The sequence below is a fragment of the Emys orbicularis genome, chromosome 3 (genome assembly GCF_028017835.1).
Source record: "Emys orbicularis isolate rEmyOrb1 chromosome 3, rEmyOrb1.hap1, whole genome shotgun sequence".
NCBI classification, from domain to species: Eukaryota; Metazoa; Chordata; order Testudines; family Emydidae; genus Emys; species Emys orbicularis.
In genome coordinates, this window is record NC_088685.1 from 33,922,128 (window position 1) to 33,941,628 (window position 19,501).

General features: G+C 39.7%; 1 protein-coding gene across 2 annotated transcripts in view; it reads right to left on the bottom strand.

Moving 5' to 3' along the window:
• ASAP2 (ArfGAP with SH3 domain, ankyrin repeat and PH domain 2) overlaps positions 1-19,501 on the bottom strand; it is a 177,623-nt gene that overhangs the window by 33,281 nt on the left and 124,841 nt on the right. For both annotated transcript variants that reach the window (XM_065400691.1, XM_065400690.1), the window contains exons 12-19: positions 15,668-15,755; positions 11,987-12,035; positions 11,709-11,875; positions 9,425-9,558; positions 8,680-8,774; positions 3,995-4,184; positions 706-791; positions 388-503 (exon numbers count right to left, since the gene is read on the bottom strand). In XM_065400691.1, coding sequence (XP_065256763.1) covers positions 388-503; positions 706-791; positions 3,995-4,184; positions 8,680-8,774; positions 9,425-9,558; positions 11,709-11,875; positions 11,987-12,035; positions 15,668-15,755 — 925 coding nt within the window. The remainder of the gene's footprint in view (positions 1-387; positions 504-705; positions 792-3,994; positions 4,185-8,679; positions 8,775-9,424; positions 9,559-11,708; positions 11,876-11,986; positions 12,036-15,667; positions 15,756-19,501) is intronic.

The window sequence follows — 19,501 nt, forward strand, 5'->3', positions numbered from 1 at the left end:
AAATTAGAGTAAAGGCTCTATTTAGTTGCAAAACATGTTTTAATGGCTATATCAACCAGTGAGAATGCATCTTTCTTTAGATAATGGAAACAGAAATGGAAAAGTTGATTAAAATCGATGATCTAACTCAAGGCTTTCCACTTGATGATTTAAATGGCTAATTTTAATCAATCCACCCTGCTTTGTTTAAACTTGAATTTAAAAAAAAAAAATCAATATTTTAATCATTTCTAAAATAATTGAGATATTATACAGTGGAACATGTTACACAATAGAAGGGGAAAATGCAGACGCATTGCTAATCTTCATTTATCATTGCTACACTTTTCTCAGAGACCATTTGCAAGAGTAGCAAATATTGAAACGGAGTACACATTATCCTTTTACCTATTTCAATAGAAGCCTTCCCTCTCAGCAGCAGTTTGAGGCACTCAACATTGTCAGTCAAACAGCAGTAATGCAAAGCCGTGCTACCCTTATATGTTTGCTTGTCAAGGTTGCCACTGTTGGGGGAAAAAGTTGGTTCAAATTAATTTCCTAGCCACATGCTAATAAAGTTATCTTCCCACAAACACTTGGGCAACTAGATTTTCAAAAGACAGAATTAAAGTTTATGAATCAAATTCGCCCCCACTGTAACTCTACGTGAAGTACTATTTCATATAGCTCAAACAGTTGCATTTTAATAATTAATTATACACTTACCTATTCTGCACTAAAAAGTCAACTATGTGAAGTGAAGTTCGATCAACTGATCTAACTGCAAGGTGAAGTGCTGTTTCTTCTTGTTCCTAAATTTAAAAAAAGTGTTTCTTTTGACTATCAGCTAACAAGAATCTTTAGGGAAAACGTCTCACATTTTACATTGCACAAATTTTACACTGTAACAGTGCAACTCCTGAATATTGATTTCTGCCTGCCTCATAAAAAAAAAAATAATAATAAAATTAAAAAAAAAAAAAAAAAAAAATCACATTTTCCCTACAAATCTGAATGTAATACTCTTCTCCAGACCTTTAGAGTTTAGAATATGCCAGAAAATATTGGGCTCGATTCTCCTTCCACACCAGTTTTACACTGATGTAACTTCATAAGCATCAACAGAATTACTCTTGGTTTATGCTGGGATCAGTGAGTTGGAAATCTGGACCACTGTCTCCAATTCCTGGTCTTGCTTAAGAGTGCTCTTTTCTCCAGCAAACTTTACAAGCACTTCATAGTACAGAGAATCTTTTTTCTTACATGTCTGGCTGATGCGTATTGCTCACATGCTCAGTGTTCAACTGCCTGCCAAATTTGGGGCCAGGAAGGAATTTTCCCAAAGGTCACATTGGCAAGGACCTTGGTAGGGTTTTTTCCTTCCTAGGCAGCCTGGATCACTTGCTAGGATCATCTGGGCACAACCTACCAAATCAATTCTCTGCCATTGCAAGAACCTTGGGCATTAGTGGCATCTTGGTCTCTCCTGTTCTCTGGCCGTGGCACATAACAGTTTAGTCTCCTGAAGACTGAAATGCTTTAGTCCAACTAAACTTACTGAGCTTAATAAAAAGAGTTATCGGAGTGAAATTTAATGCCCTGTAATATACAGAGGGTCAGACTAGATGATCTAATGGTACATTCTGACATTCAAATTAAATCTATTAAAAGAATCTAAAATCAAATGAAAATGGCAAAAGGCAGCATTTACCACTTCTGGCCTTCATACCACTGTGTATGCATTTCTTTTAACTCTATAACCAGGCTTAGTTACACTACACCAAGCTGCCAACTCCATAAAACCTATGTAACCCCTTTGGGGTGTAGAGAGCATGGCCATTTAAATCTTTTTCCTAAGGGGGAGGGGGAGAGTAAGAAAAAAGGAGGGAAACTCCAGGGGGCAGCGCTGGAGCTCCAGGGAGAGGCAGCCTGCAGGCCCTGGAAAAGTGAAGCAGCAGAGATCCTGCCTGAAGCCTGGGAAGGACAGGGCCGATCAGGGACAGCCCAGGACAGGAGCCAGGAGGAGCACTGTGCCAGGGAGGAATTGCCCGAGAAGGACAGGCCGGAGCTGGACCCAGTATCACTGCTTCCCAGAGCTGCATGGGGCTGTGAGAACTGGGGCTTGTGACTCTGCATTGGGAACAAGGAGGGAGGCTGTAGCTAGTTAAGTGGGGAGGTGGTCGCTCTGGGTGGCTTTGCAGAGAGCGGCAGAAGAGGGAACCGGAGGGGTTTGTTGGGGGAAAGTTCACTGGCACCAAAGACGACCAGGAGCACCCAAGACTCACCACTGGACTGGAACTTTGCTCAGGACTCCTGAACTCTGTGTGCAGACACATTGTTCAGTGTCTGCCCTTTCAGGGTACGTCTATACTTACCTCCGGGTTCGGCGGTAAGCAATCCATCTTCTGGGATCGATTTATCGCGTCTTGTCTAGACGCGATAAATCGATCCCGGAAGTGCTCGCCGTCGACGCTGGTACTCCTGCTCCGCGAGAGGAGTACGCGGAGTCGACGGGGGAGCCTGCCTGCCACGTGTGGACCCGCGGTAAGTACTTTGTAGTTCGAACTAAGGTACTTCGACTTCAGCTACGTTATTCACATAGCTGAAGTTGCGTATCTTAGTTCGAACTGCGGGGTTAGTGTGGACCAGCCCTCAGACTGTGCTACCACTGGGCCTGTGGGGCCTTGGCTTGGATACAGCCCTGTCTTACTGCTCCCCCTATATTTCCCCTTGTTGTTTTTCTCCTCTCATCCCTCTGTAAATAAATATTTCCCTTGTTATATCCACTGTACTTTTCCTGTGGGTGTGTGTGTTCACTCTGGGGGGTTTGGAACAGGTGCCCCTGGGGTGGAAGGGATTTCTCCTGCTGCATTCCTGCGCGCACCTTCTCTTGGCCAGAGCTGCCTGCAGAGCAGACTCCATCTTGGCCACAAGGGCGCTAAAGTTACACCTAAAAGAGTTAATGTATATACAGAAATGCAGACCTGCCTTGGGAAAATCCAGCTGTAGTTTTAAAAGCTATGGCCCCAGTTCATCCACCACCTCTTCAGCAAGGCACTTAAAAGTCTCATTGAAGATACTGGGACTTAAGCATGTGCATAAATGCTTTGCTGAATTGAGTCCTAAAGGGTGAATTAATTCTAGATATGGGCTTTTACAAAGGGGGATGCTTGCAGCGTTCAATATCCAGAAAGGCTGTCCAGCTGACTGTTCAGATTTAAAACTAAACTAAACTAAAACAAAACTAAAAACACAAACAAACTAAAGTTCCTCACAGCTGCATAAAACACTTGGAGAATTCTTTATAGTAACAATAAAGGAATCTATTTTTGAGCCTGAAATCTAGTTATCCCTTTCTTCTTATCAAACTGGAAAGCTCTGATTTATATATAAACATATAAAACAGAATTACAAATGTGTTTTGAGAAAGCTTGACGTTATCAAGCCCCAAAAAGTGAGGGTTTTTTTTTTTTTTGATGTTCCAATTCTTCGATGTGGCTTTTCAGTCAATTAATGTTGCTTTCGGTAGCAACAGGCTACTTTCTGAACAGTCCAATTATCAGATCTCTTCCTAAACAGATTACAAGAACAACAAATGTGGAAGACCAAACAAACCCAGAAAAATTGATTTTCAATTCTAATAATGAATGCAACTCTACTAGCACGTCAATCAGATGAATCCAAATGTTAACATTTTGAATATTCTTACACATGCTATGTTGAAAGATATTCTTGTGTAGAAACTCTTTCTCCCCCCCACCTCCCAAAAGACAAATAAAAATGGTTTAAACAAAACAGACTTGAGTTGTTTTTAAATAGTGCATTTTAAATCATGAAAATAAATTAGAGTGATTTTAATTTTGGGGTTAAATTCATTATTCTTTTGCTATTACAAAACATCTTACAATAACAAGGACTTGTGTGAGTTACTCAAATTATTAGTTGTCACATTCGTTAATAAAAACATGCTGCATCTCTTATTAAAATGTTGGATAGGAAAATTTGCCACTCTTACATGTCCATTGGCTAGTGGAATTTTTTCAGTCAGATCCACACCATCAGCATATACTTGAACCAATCCAAAAATGTCTCTTGCTTTGACGGCTTCACAGAGGCTATGCAGTTTAGCTGCATTGTCAACATGTTTCTTCCTTGCATATTTTCTCTCAATATACTTGGCAGTAATATAATCTTTTCTTGCATTCCTGAAATTGAATATAATTTACTTTTAAAACTTTTAACAGTATCTCTACAGACACACATACATAAACAGGCAAAAATATTTTAAATAATCTCTAATCTGGGGAAGGTTTGTTTCATATTCATTGTGATACTTCCCTACTCTCACAATCATATGTATGACATGCAGTTTGTTTTATTCGTCAGTGTAAAATACAACTACAGTAGAACCTCAAAGGTATGAACACCAGACTGACCGGTCAACCGGACACCATGTGAAACCGAAAGTAACCAGTCAGGTAGCTGCAAACCCTCTCCCCCCACAGACACAAGCAAATACTGTACTGTGCCTGTATTGCATTTTAAAGGTAGGCACATCTGGGCTGCCTGTCCCCATCCCACCCCCACGCACATGGCAGCCCCTTACAGCTAGCTAGGGGGTGAAGACACTGGGGCTGCCAGCCCAAGGCAGCCGGAGCCAGCAGAGCAGGAAACCGGGAGAGGGATGTGTTTTTACCCCCAGGAGGGGGACACACTATTTTCATTCATTCACACACACACGCACGCACACGCACCCCGCCTGGAGGGGGACAAGCTTGCAAACTCATGCCAGCGCTGAGTAGGACACTCAGCTGCTGCTGGAGCCTGAACTGAGCTTTGTTCAGAGTTATGAAAATTTCAGAGTTACCGACAACCTCCATTCCCGAGGTGTCCGTAACTCAGGTTCTACTGTATTAAAAAGTTATGATGAACTGAACATCCAATATCCTCAGTGATATAGAAAAACACTGAGACACTTGGCAACAATTTTGTCTCTTCTAAAACCCTGATGTGAAATTGCGCTCATAATTATACCAGATTTATGCTTGAGACTCACCTCAAAGCTTCATATTTTGGTTTGCTGACACTAACCCTACGTAACATGCACTGAGCTAGCTTGTTGTTTATACTAGTTGCTTGTGCAGGAGTACAAGAAACCTTCCTTACACCCCTGCACATACTACCCAGACCTTGGATCCAGATTCATAACAGTAAGCAGGTTCTGTATGCCCACTACTTCCCATAACCAGAACATATAGGCAGGGAATGGGTGGAGCCTTGGAGCTGTTGGTATGCATGCTGACCAATATTGTTGCACTGGTTACTTGTACTTCCCTATCTGTCACTTCTTGTCTTATACTTAGACTGTAAGATCCTTGGGGCAGGGACCATCTTTTTGTTCTATGTTTGTACGGAGCTTAGCACAACAGAGTCGGGTCATACTTAGGGCTCCTAGGTGTTACAATAATACAAATAATCATAATAACTAATAGAACACATGAGTTAGAGCATGTTGTTGCTGCTATATGCCCAAATTACTACCCCCTCTCCCCACCAGAGAAAGGTAGGAGAAGGGAGTGAATTGTATCTGTGACACAGGGCCAGAAGTGTTAAACAGCTAGCTGGCTAACTGACCCAGATTCAACCTTTAGAGACATATTAAAGGATATGTAAATGGTAATTAGAGCCATTTCATGTTAGAGAGACTAAAGCGTTGAAGTGCAAACCTGTATTGTTAGAGAATTAGAGGTAATACTAATTGTATGTGTTTTCATATATATACTGTTAGATGTTAACCATGTAAACAGATGGTTCCTTTCTATTAAGTCAGAGATCAAAAGGGAATATTAACACGTAGATGAAACTTGGGTGTAATAATGTCATTGTCTATATTTCTCTCTGGAGTTTGTAGTAACCTGTCCATAAATTGCTTAATGGATAATTACCTTATGCTGATGAATGCAACTAGTTACCTTTGTATACATAGGAAATAGGTAATTCTACTTCAAAGACACTATTCTTGCTGTCAAGAGACTATCATAGCTTGCCAGAAAACTATAAAAAACTCTTGGGACCTGATCCTTTCATCTCAGATCTGCTTAAGCTTTATCAGGGGAAGTTTGAGCCGAAAGACTGAGGTCTCCAGTTCCATTCTGAATCAAACTGATAGTCCATAGGTTCAGTCCAATGTCCACTAATTCTGAAAGAACTCTTTGCAATTCTAAAGTTCACCATCTCTACTATGAAAATGACATAAGAACTGCATTCATGTCTGTATGTAAAATGATCTTTTAACCAATACTCTCTCTCTCATTTTTTAATAAATTTTAGTTTAGTTGATAAGAATTGGGTAAGATCTGAAATATTCATTAACCTGGAGGGTAATGTGTCTGATCCTTTGGGACTGATAGAACTATTTGTATAATGAACAAGATTTCAGTAACCCTCATCATATTTGACTTGGCTGTCTGGGAGGAAGCCCCAGGCTGGGTTGCTTTAAGGGAACTGTGTTTTTGGCTTCCGGGTAACCAGTAAGGTATTGTGGAAGCGGTTTTGTTGCTGGCTTGGTGAATCTAAGTATTAGAAATAACAAACAGTTTTGGTGATTGTCTGCCCCATTCTTTGCACTTTGGCCTAACTGAGCAATCTCAGCGTGACCCACCTGGGACCCTGGGCATATTGAGTGAATTGTATCTCTCAGAGGTATAATTCCTTACCTGTTGTGGTCTTGAAGTGGTGCAGATATATACTACCCTATACTCAGAGAGCTTGTGGCAAAGCCACAATTTAGGCCGCAGATAGTATACTAATGGGTGTATCAAAAATTGATAGATTAGACAATTCAGAGTAGATATACAGGATGGAGTCACTGAAAATGAAGGTAATTATTCTTTCAACATTTGGAAACTGTCTACTCTTTCTTTTTCTTCTACTTTATGTTAGTCTATGAATATATTGTATAATTTAATATCTAAATGAAGAGGTCAGTATTACAACATTACCAGCTCCTAAGAAGACATCTAAAGAACAGGGAATGTGATATTCAAATACTTAGTCAAATACAATTGAAAACTGCACCAAATTTAAACACTTCTATGCTTCTACTCTATTGTTCTACATTAAGTTTGAAGTTAATTTTTTTTTAAATCTGCTGTTACGAATTATTTAATATATGATCTGTTACAGATTACTGAAAGAGCAATGGCAATCAGAGCAAGTATGCTTTGTTCAAAGCTTGTTCTCCTGGTTTTAATTTTTTTGTTATCAGGCTGTCAAAGGAGCAGGAAGCTTGTATGCTTCAAAAATCTTCTCTTGTCCTTCTTAGACTTTCATTTTGTTTAACCCTTCCCCTTTCTTTCACAGTGCTTAGCCTCTCAGATTTATTTGAGAGTTACTCACAATGTTATTTTTAGTACAACTGTTGAATGCACATTCTTAACTGTTGGTGGGTAACAATTTCAATTAGAATTCAGATGTAAAGTCAGATTCATATGAAGTGTTTTGTTAGAAGTTGCTTTTAATTCAACAAATCATTTTATTTGGGCCACCCGCCTAAAAAGATTATCTGGTATTTTTGCACACTGTTATTTTGTACATATCCCAGGAGATTTAGTTGGGCAGATGAGCTGTATTACACAGATTCATTTCCTATCCTTTAAACAGATGACAGGGCAAATGCTTTTCATAGATATGAATCATTAATATGAAAAAACAGTTTTGTTTTTGGATTTGTTTTCTGTTAAATTGTACCTTCCTTACAGCACCAAACTAAAAAAAATGGTGGGCAACAGAGAAGAGCCAGATGGCTGCGCTCCCTGATATCATACTGCTGAACCAGGGCAGCTTCTGACTCTCAGGGAGCTCACTTCACCCTGGGACAATTTTTTTTTCTATCTCAGTTCATGCAGTAAGGAAAGAGAGGGGGTGAAGCTGGGGCTTTCAGACCCTGATTCCGCGGAGGTACTGAGCCCTTCAGTTAAAGTCATTAGGTACTGAAGGTGCTCAGTGACTCTCAGCAGGCTGTTCTTCATTTTAGTGTCTTTGTATTTAACAGCGTAGGAGATAACATGGGCTTCAATCCTTGGTATCCTACTATAGCCGTGCCCTGGGGACTTCAACATCCCCATCAGTCAGTGTGAGTTTGTCCCATAACTCGTAAGGTATAATGGAGGGACTGAGGGCTTGTCTTCACTACCCGCCGATCCGGCGGGTAGCAATCGGTCTATCGGGGATCGACTTACCGCGTCTAGTGAAGACGCGATAAAATCGATCCCTGATGGCTCTACCGTCGACTCCGGAAATCCATCGCGGCAAGAGGCGGTAGCGGAGTCGACGGCGGCGCGGCAGCGGTCGACTTGCCGCCGTCCTCACAGCTAGGTAAGTCGACCTAAAATACGCCACTTCAGCTACGCTATTCACGTAGCTGAAGTTGCGTATCTTAGGTCGACCCCCCGCTGTAGTGTAGACCTAGCCTTAGTAACATATAACCTTCACTATTGGAGAATCAGAGGTAGGGGGAAATGAGGTGAACATATACTTTACTGATCATTAAGGCACCAGAAAAAGGTTTACATTTGTGGTGAAAATCGAACCAATAGTCACCCAACATGGAGTGCAAAAACACGTTAAGCAGCACAAAAGACATTCCTGATGCCAATTTAAATACTTTCTGTTTTCAACAAGTTATGGATCTATACTTACATATCGCTGCTTGGATTAGGTTTGATTGTCTCATCAGCAGGCAGACAAAATTCCATAATCTCATTAAAACCAGCATTCCCAATATTCTTGGCAAGCTGTTAAAAATAAATACCTACGTTTCAAACAGATATGTTCAGTATGTGTAGTCAGAGAACAAGATAAATGGAAATCAGGATTTGGGGGTTTTAGTCCTAGTTCTGCGACTGGCTGTGTGACCTTGAACAAGTTATTTGGGTCTCAGTTTACCCATCTCTAAAACTGAGACAATACCTTCCTTTCCCTCAAGAGCTGTCTTCACGATTAAGTACCTGATCCAAAGCCCACTGAAGTTAACTTCAATGGATTTTCTTGAAGTTTGAAAAACACTTTGAAATTCTCTGCTGAAAGATGCAACGTAAAGTAAGAGGTAAACAGTGGAGAAGTACTTGAATTCCTCACATGAAAGGCACTATTTAAGTGCCATATAGTTGTATTCTTTTTAAAAGGAACTTACTGTAAAGACAGCCCTGTTAAGCACCAAAAACAATCACTCTTTTATTAATACAAATTCTAATACCAAACAGTTTCTTCAGTAATACAATGTTTTCCAGTGAACTTTAATTTGAGAAAGGAACATTTCTTGCTTGTATTTTTCCAGAGGTAACTTGAAAGCCTGAAAGAATATAATTCAAATGACAAAAATATACAAGGAGTGGAACTCGCTCACTATTTTCCTCAGATTTTATAAATTAATAAAAACATTTACCAAAAGTTCAGATGTTCCCAGCACATCTAATGTGAGTGACTGCATCCTGGAGTAGTGAACACCAAGTTCTCTATGGATTCCTGAACATTCAATGCAAGTCAGAATTCCCAGATTTGTTGAAAGCCAGGTAGGATCTGAAGCAAAGAAAAAAAGAAAAAAAAAGCATAGAACTAAAGTTTGGTTAGGTAATGATTGCACTGTAAAGATTAATATTATGGAAATAAAGTCAAAATGTGAGCTTTAGATGTTAAATTCCTTAGGAAGGGGTCTATGTCCATCTCTATGGCCCCTTAATGGAATGGCTCTTATGTATACAGTTACTCATGTGCCTCAGTCTTTGAAGGATTGGGGGCTGTATTTGTACAGTAGCTAACATTATGGGACAAAACTCCAGATTAGGGCCTGAGGTTGCTACTGTAATATAAATAATAATAATACCTAGTTGCCCATTTTTGTTTTCTGAGTATATATTTTAGTCTAAGGGCAACAGCAGTAACATGAAAATACATACTTCACCATGACACAAAGGATCCTCAAGAAAACATTTCAGAGACATTAAGGAGTCTCTCTCTACCTACTACTCATCATCTCTCCACAACATTCTCCCTTTCCTCTATTCCCTACCCTTCAAATGAAAATCATCCATTTTTAAGATCTAAACAGTTCTATAACTCTTTTTTAACAATGTTTGACCCCAGCTCCATTGAACTAGCCCTTTCAGAGGCAGTAGGACTGACTCTTCTCATACCAGTTTGTAGCGGGGCGGTCATCCCGCTCCAGTTAGAAAGGGGTTAAAGGCAGCCAAGGGAGGCTGGTTGGGTAAACAGCCCCAGGTGTGGCCACACCCAATTAGGGTCCAGCTGACCCTGATAGAAGGGCAGGATGAGGGAGTGAGAAACTCTTGCTCCAGCTGAGGAGCAGAGAGGACCAGGCTGCCTGGGAGAGTAAGCAGGGTATCTGAGGCAGAGCAGGGCTGGGAAAAGGCAGGCAGAGCTGGGGAGCTCTGGCCCGGAATTTTACTGATATCATGTACATTACACATTTACATCTTTGTTTAGAAGCCATCCTCATTGCACCTTCATATTGCAGTTTATAAAATAGCAGCTGTCTTCCTTTAGAAACTGAGGCCTTGGTAAAGGCCAGGGGAGGTACTAGGGCTGCAGAGAGGCAGCTGGGGCTAGAAAGGCAGCAGGTCCAAACCCCCTTGCCAATGATGAGTGGCCACTTCAGACTGCAGTTTGCCCCTGAGGGAAGGGGCTAGATAAGGACTGGCAGTGGGTCACTGAGGCGAGGTGGGCTTAGGGGATTGGGGTTTCCTGGGGAGGGGAGACCCAGAGTGTGGGGGCACTGCTGCGGGGCAGCACCCCAAGGTAAGGGGCACCAGGGTCTGGGAGGGACAGAGGGCCTGAAGTGCTAAATGGTGGAGATCAGGAGAAAGCAGGCACCAGTAGGAAGACACCGGCCAGCAGGAGGAGCTCCGAGGCTGGAACTGAGCTAATTCCCGGACGACCAGCAGGAGGTGCCGCGGCAGTGAGTGTCCGTCATGCTACACAATTATGCACCAAACTAACTAATTAATTGAGTTACTACCGATTCAGAGCAGTGAAACGAAGAGAAAAACAAGATCTAGTGTTTTCAGCTAAAGTGACAGTCACTAAAGGAAGTAGTGCTTCTGAGCTATGTCATATAGAAGAAAGTGGGAACAGCAGGAATTAAAAACTGTTTAAAAAGGATTACAACAGAATTTCACTGATCAACAATACCAACCAAGAGGGAAAATTACACACTGCAAAGCACAGTCAAGCAGGTGCACTGTTTTCAAATGAGCGTACAGTTTCAGAATCATCCTCTGGCCAGTTCTCAAAGTCAAGCAGAACAATTAAAAAATAAACACTAACAAAAATTATTAACAGAATGTTTGTAATATCCTAGTGTGACTTCCAGTTTTGCTGAATTTACAGTAAAATTTAAATTATATAATGGAGGGCTCAACGATAATATATGATATTGTAATTACTGCATCAAAAGTAACATAAGCCTGGCTAATTATCAGAATCGTAGGAGAAAGGCAAAAAGCTTACTGATACTTTTTTTTAACTGACAATAGGATATAGCAAATCCATCTTAATGAACTTCTGCAATTACGCTGTTAGCATATTCTGCTAGATGGGTAATTGAATTTAAGAGAAAAAGGAATAATATCAATCAACAGCTTAAACACTCTTAATAGAAATATAATTTTACCAATCAGAAATGCACTGAAAGAATACTTTAAATTAGTCACCTTGTGCTCCACAGTCACAACACACATCATTTCCTGTCATCCTCTGAACCTCAGATATAATTTCTTTTGTCAGTTCTTGGACAATATTATTTTCTCCTGTGTTATCATCACCTTTGAATGCATTATTTAAAGCTTCTTCTTTGCTGTTCTGTAGCACTGATGTCCATCTAAAAACAATAGCAATATTTTGCTGTTCAAAATATTAGAGGTGTCTAAAGTTTAATGAAATGTAACAGTAGAATAGCAACACCAGAAACAAAAGTAGTGAAGTAACTCACATTTGACACTCTTGTTCATCTTCTGCTTGAAAGTGATAGGTTCTGTCATCTGCATAACAATATATATTGACCCATTATTGAATACTGAATATAGAGATATGGTCTCAGAAATTCTATAATTTGCTTATAATTGACTATTGACCTCTTTTTTCTCACCATTGGAAAGGCGGTAATTGGGTGGGTGGGGGGGGGGAAATCACATTTAGGTGACATTCACCGCTGTATGGAGGTCTTAAGTGGTTCAACAGACCTTCTGGATAGGGGTGAATCTTACTGATATCATGTACATTACACATTTACATCTTTGTTTAGAAGCCATCCTCATTGCACCTTCATATTGCAGTTTTTAAAATAGCAGCTGTCTTCCTTTAGAAACTGACTTCATTATTTAGAAGTTGTGCCTTTACCATACAAGCCACAGGATAAAACAATAACTTTTTCAAAGATATATACAGTACGCGTCCTCAGTGAAGACAAGTCCATGGGGAACAAATAAAAAAAAAAACAACAAATTTTTTTTTTTTTTTAAAGTCATCTGAGCACATAAAAAGGATGTGAAAATTTTGTAAGTGAGTTCTCCTGCCTTGGTAACTCAAAAATGGCCTAATGGACTTTTATTAAAGTTTTCAGGCACACACACAAAAAAGTTCATCTCTGCACTAAGAGCAGATATTAGGAATTTCAACCAAATGGCAAATATTTTTTAAAAATCGGATACGAAGGACTTCCCTCTGCTTCAGTAACTATAACATCATTACCATAATTCTATAATAACAAATTTACAATTGACTAAGTCTTTAGAAAAGAAATAAAAGTTTTACAGAGTTGAGTAATATAGAATTAATGCAAACAAAAAAAAACAGCTAAAGAAGATGAATTATGTAAGTAAAGCAAGAAACAGAAAAAAAGGGTTTCATCTGTCATTTACATGAGTTGCAAAGTCATCAAGGCAGAGAGATAAGGAAAAAGCTGTTCCAGCTGAGAGAAACTGTAGAGAAGGCTCTCATGCCAAGAATGGTGAGATTGTGTGAAGGGACAGAAAGGAAGCCAGTACCTAGTGAGAAACAGGGTAGAAAGAGAGGTACTAGATTTGAAAAGTAGGCTGGAGCAAGTCTGCAGAGGGTTTTAACAACAAAGAGGGCATTTTTTTTGTAACTGAATCCTACTATAAAAAGAAACAGTGGAATGATTGGAGGAAATTGTGCGGTGATTACTCTTCTCTGTACCTGGGATAAGGTCCACAGCAATATTCTGCATATGCTGACAGCAGATGAAGGACTTGGGAATCCACAGAGAAGGGAGGTGCAACAGATATGGTGAGAGGAGATGAAAGTATAAATGATGACATCAATAGTTGAGTAGAGGCAGTGGTAAAGAAGTGGTGATAGGCAGTTTTGCAAGCAAATTATATGGAGACAAATTCAGGGTCAAGGATGTTGCCAAAATTATGGAGGGTGGATACCAAGTGAAGGAGGGAAAGAGAAGATGGAATTACGTTTGAGGTTATGTCTCTTTCCCAAGATAAGCATTTCGGCACATTTGCTTTTTACTTTAAAAGACAAAAATAAGGAAGATTGAATTTAAAATTCCAAATCTTTTGTTTTTCTTTTTAAAAAATTGGACGAAATAAAAAAACAACAAGCCGGTGCTATGTTCAATAAGTGCTGTTGAAACCCACTGCCAACCAGCAAATACAGCTTTGGAAAGAGAATGGAAAATAAAGAGACTCTAAGAGGCAGAGTAGAAGGAAAGAAAAGAGAAAGACATAGGAGCAAAGGTGTAGAAGGGTGCAGTGTTTATTGAAGAGTGAAGCAAATCATCATTATAATTCATAACTTGTACACCAAAACAAATAACGATAAAGGTAAAATTTTCTGAAGTGCTTGCATGATTTAGGAAATTAAGCCTCATTGAAAGTCAATGGGATTTAGGTTCCTAAATGCTAAAGTCACTTTTGAAAATGAGACTAGGCCGCAAAGTCACATAAGCATTTCTGGAAATTTTACCCCTTGATGCCACAATTTAGTTAAATATTAAGGTAAAAAAATGTGTGTCTTTTTTGATAAAATTTTTAATGTTACCAAACAAAGTCCCTTATCTTGCAATTAATTCTGTGTGAGCAGAACTCTGAGTCCCTGCAAAACCCCAGTGACTTGAAATCAATGGAGTTCTGCAGGGAAACAGGAATCTACTCAGATGACTAAACTGCAGAATCAGGGTCTACCCCATGTATGTAGCTAGGTCTAGACTGATTATCTGTAAAGTAGTTAAACATGACTCTTTTATTCAAAATCTTAAAAATCGGAGTAGAGAACACACACTGGTATAAAATAATCCAGATGTTTCCAAAAGCAAAAAATATAATTGCACGATTAGGGTTTTTATCAGGTAACAACTGGGTTTAAAAACAAAATAAAAACACCAGAAGTTATTACGGTGCACCTACTTGTGGAGGGGTTAACAGCTTTGGTTACTGGTAAACAGGATAGTTATTAAAAAAAAAAAGAGACACCCTGGCCTTGAATTATTCAAGTGTAACACTGTACAGATTACAATATATTTTTATTTTGAGGAAGGCAACAGAGATACAGGCCTACAAGATTTACTCTTAATATATCTGAAAAGTTACATCCATTCTAGGTATAAAAGTTGGAACTCTACAATGGATCATTCCATTATGTCAGCCACTCCATTTGGAACATGTGCGTCTATTTTTGGTTTCTCCCTCCTTCTTCCCACTACCCACCCCCGTCCTGGAAAAAGGTTTTACTATGTTATGGTTCGTTCTTTGTTATGTTTATATAAAAACAGAAAATGAACATTTTCAATGGGATAAAGCTGAATATGAAAGCCATATTTTTGCTGGTGTAAATAGATACAGGTTCACTGATTTCAATAGCATTTCTCCCACTTAAACATTCAGAAAATTTGGTCCACTATGTATATTTGAGACATTAATGATAGGTAACAAAGGAAAAAATTTTAAGTTTCACCCATTTTATAGTATACATGTACATATTCTTGTAATATGTACTGCATGCATTTATTAACTTAATAAAAACAATATAGAAATGTTCAGGATACTCAAACAAAAGAAAAAACTCCACTATTCAATTACATTTCATCCTAATATAAGTTTTATAATACAAATCTTTAATGTTCATATTTTGTATCTTTAATTTGGGCATTTTACAATTAAGCAAAATCAATCAAATCAATTTTTAGTAAAAGTATTTTTCATTGCTTTCTCTGTGATTATTAAAGACACTAATACACTTATAATTTAATAAAGAAATTTTCTGTCACAGCTCTAAGTCTTTTGTTTGAGTCTGTATTGAAGTAATTACTCTGCAATTAGGACATCATAACTGATCTTGGAAACACTGTAGTTGTTACTACTTCAGCACTGTAACCCCACTGAAGGATGATGTAATAGGATAATGTGAAATGAAGGAACAAGCCCATGTTTAAACATGAATAGTTTTGCGAATGAACAAGTTTGGTGAGAAACATTATGAGAAAGAGATGAAAGGCAAAGAGTTTTAAAGAGGGAATGTCATAACGGTAACATTGCACATACATTAAACTAATATTTTAAATCTGATACATTTTCTGAAATAATCTTTGAACCTTGGACGTTTACTAGAGGTAAAGACCTAAGGAACTAAACAACAAACCTACGTGATATGAGGTCAAAACATTTTTTCTCCTCTGGGTTTGTTTTCACTTGGCAAGTTAACAGATTGAGTTTTGCAGGAGGTCGGTTAGCCTATTTAAAGATAAAAAACACACAAAGTAATATCCCTTAGTAAGATGCATACTGATTAAGAATTTGCTTGTCTGTAGGTAGAATCTGCCTGCAGCTAAGCATACTATTCTATTACAAGACAGAGTATGACCACAAAGTTTCCAAAACTGGCTAGCACCCATATTTTTGGGGCATCAGACAAGAGTAGTGCAAGGAATACTTTAATTTATATTTTTTTCTGGTTCCCAAGTATGTAACCTAGACTCCCTTACCTATTGATAGAATGGGTGTAATTAGGTGTAGGGTGAAAGTGAAGGGAGTCTTGTTGTAAAGGATGGGTCTAGAACCATTTTATAAATCATCTCTTTGGTTAACTTACCGTAATAATTGTCTGAAGGAAACAGATATAATGAAGGCAATAACTGCCTTGATCATTAGAATATTTCTAATCAAATGAAATCATTTCCATTCTAGTAATATTTCCATTACTACTTCTAGTAGGCAGGAGGGAGGGAAAGTGTGGCTCTATTATTATTATTACTATAGTTCCTTTAGAAAAACAAGTAATTGTCTCCTCTCCCATATATTATAAAGCCACACTGCTGGAGAATAAACAGTTCACTACAGAACTCTCTAAAAATAAGCATATACTTTTTTTTGGGGGGGGGGGGAGTGAGGTAGAGGGAGGAGGGGAGAATGAGCTACCAAAGACATCCTAAAAGCAAGGTAATCAAAATAGTATGTGCTCCCATGGTTCAGCACTTCCAGACAAGGATCCTCTTTCCTACATCAATTTCTCTTTGAATAAAAGTGGCATGTTTCATTAAAAGTAAAATCTAACAATAGGTCTTCCTAAAAATAATTAAAAACAAAAACAAAACAAAAAAACACGTAAAAGGGCAATGCAGATGTCAAAAAATAAATATATCAACTTTCTCCCCAAAATAGCTGCCCCTCCCTCCAGTGTATGAGGACACCATCTTGGTGGCTGAAATCCAGGAATCAGATACATCACTACAAACAAAAACTATCGATACACTTTCCTAGAGCAATTAAATCAGAAATCAAATTAAATGAGGGCAGTTATTGCTTCTGTGAACAAAAATCAGTCATCTGTTTAAATAATCTGGTAAATAAAATTGCAAGGACAGAATAATGCATAACATAGATTGAAAAGAACTTAACAGTCACAACAATAATCACGGTCATCAGTTTAACCTACCAATCTCATACAAGAAAATAAGGCTTTACAGTATACAAACTGAGATTTTTGTAAAACCAAGCTGGTATGAGGACGTTATTTACTTGTAACTGGAGGTTCTTCGAGATGTGTGGTCCCTATCTGTATTCCACTGTGGGTTATGCATGCATACTGCACCAGAGAAAAGTGAACAGAGCCCCATGTGGCCGCTTTACAGATGTCCAGGAGCGGTACCTCCTGAAGAGATGCCACAGTTGTTGCTTACACTCCGGTGGAATGAGATCTTACCCCATGGAGGGTAGTGGGCTGAGGGAGGTTCGATAGCTGATGGAACAGAATGCAGCCAGAGATCCATTTGGAGATTCTCTACATAGAGAAGACATGCCCTCTGACTCTGCTATAACAATGAATAGTCGCGGGTACTTCCCAGTTGATTTTGTTCTCTGCAGGTAAAAAGCATGCGGTTTTGGGAAAAACACAGAAAAGTGAATTGATTGGTTAAGGTGAAATTCCGAAACTACTCAGAGGTGAATTTGGGGAGTAGATGCAAAGAAACCATATGCTTATGGAATATAGCGTACAGAGGATCTGCCATCATCGTTCCAAATTCGCCAACCCTTCTAGCTGAGATGATGACTACAAGAAAAGCAACCTTCATTAAAAGGAGACACATGAAACAAGAAACTAAAGGTTCAAAGTGGGGACACGTGAGTACTGAAAGGACGGTGTTTAGGTCCCACTGGGGAGTAGGCTTCTGAATAGGTGGGAAAGTTCTTATTAACCTTTCCAGAATCTATTTGTCTGTGGATGTGCGAAGATCAAGTAGTCCCAAGAAAGTGGAGGATATGCACTGATTGCAGCGAAGTGGACTCGGAAGGAGCTGATGGACAAACCCGATGGCCTCAAAGATAGGATACAGTACAAGATAAGAGGAATACGTGCAGTTTCTGGGAGAATGCCACTTTGATGGGCCCAAGAAGAAAAGCACTTCCATTTAATTAGGTTACATTTTCTAGTAGAGTCCTTTTTACTATTAAAGAGGATCTCTTATGGCTGTGGAGCATGAACGTTCTAAGGATGATGCCCATCCAAATACCAAGACCCGAGGTGGAGTGGATGCGGATCGGGTTGCCTCATCTTGCCGTTCCACTGGGTCAGGGACTCAGGAAATGTTGGGAGGATGATTGGTGGTTGAGATGACATGCGTAGGAGGTTGGGAAACCAGAAGGGCCCAGGATCAGGATGACCTCTTCTCTGTCCTGACAGATTTTGCATAGAACTCATGGCAGGAGCGGTAGCAGAGGGAAGGCATAATTGAAGTGGTTTGACCAAGGAAGAAACAGAGCATCACCCTGGGAGTGGTGACTAAGGGCTCCTCTGGAGCAATATGTGGTACATTTTCTGTTTTCTTGAGAGGTGAACAGATCCCTTGTTGGGGTTCCCCACCGAGTGAAAATATTGCACAGTACCAAGTCGTGGACCTCCCACTCATGATTGATTGTAAAATGTCTGCTATGGGAATCTGCAAGCAGATTTTGCTTTCCCGTAAGGTAGGTTGCCGGTAGGGTGATTTGATTGCTGATGCACCAATTCCAGAGGCTGACTGCTTCTGCACACAGGGAGGTGGATCTCACTCCACCCAGCTTGCTGATGTAGAAGACAGTCATAATGTTGTCTGACATTTATAAGGACACGCTGAGTATAGATAAATGGAAGAAAGGACTCATATGCCTTCTAGACTGCACACAACTCCAGAGTACTGATGTGCATCCTGAACTCTCGAGACATCCAGGTATCTTGTGCAGTGTGGCTGTTCATGTGGGCTCCCCAATCCCATAGGGATGCATCTGTAATAAAGGTCCTGTCTGGAGAGGAAGGGTGAAAGGGGACGCCCACGCATACCTGATGAGGATTTGTCGACCACAGCAAAGGAGACACAACATTGATTACAGCCATGTCTGAAGGCAACAAAGGTGGAGTCTTAGAAATGGGGTGACGTAGGAGCATGAGGCCATATGACCTAGGAGAGACAGATAGGACTTGACCTGTATTTCAGCATTGTTTGTGATGCGAGCTATGATTTGTTCATGGCCTGGAACCTGTCCTGGGCAGGTACTCTCTTGCAGTGACAGAATTCAAGTTTGCTCTGATGAAGTTCAAAGATGGGGGAGGGGACACGACACGACACATTTTTCTGTATTTATGCTGACTCCCAGCGAGTTGATGCATAGACTTCCTGGCGAGACTTTGTGCCAGTTGTCGAGGCAGGGGAAGATAATGAGACCACGATGTCTCACATGGGCTGCTACTACCGAGAATATCTTGGTAAAGACTCTGGGGAGAGTCTATTCCGAAAAGGAGTACTCTGTACTGAAAATAGTTGGAACCCACCATGAACCTGAGGAAGCATCTGTGAGCAGGATGAATGTCTATTTGAAAATAAGCATCCTTCATATAAAGAGCTGTAAATCACATGCTCTTTCCTAAAGATGGGATTATAGCTGCCAATGTGACCATGAAAAATCTGAGTTTGTGAATGAAGCGGTTGAGATGGCAGAGGTCAAGG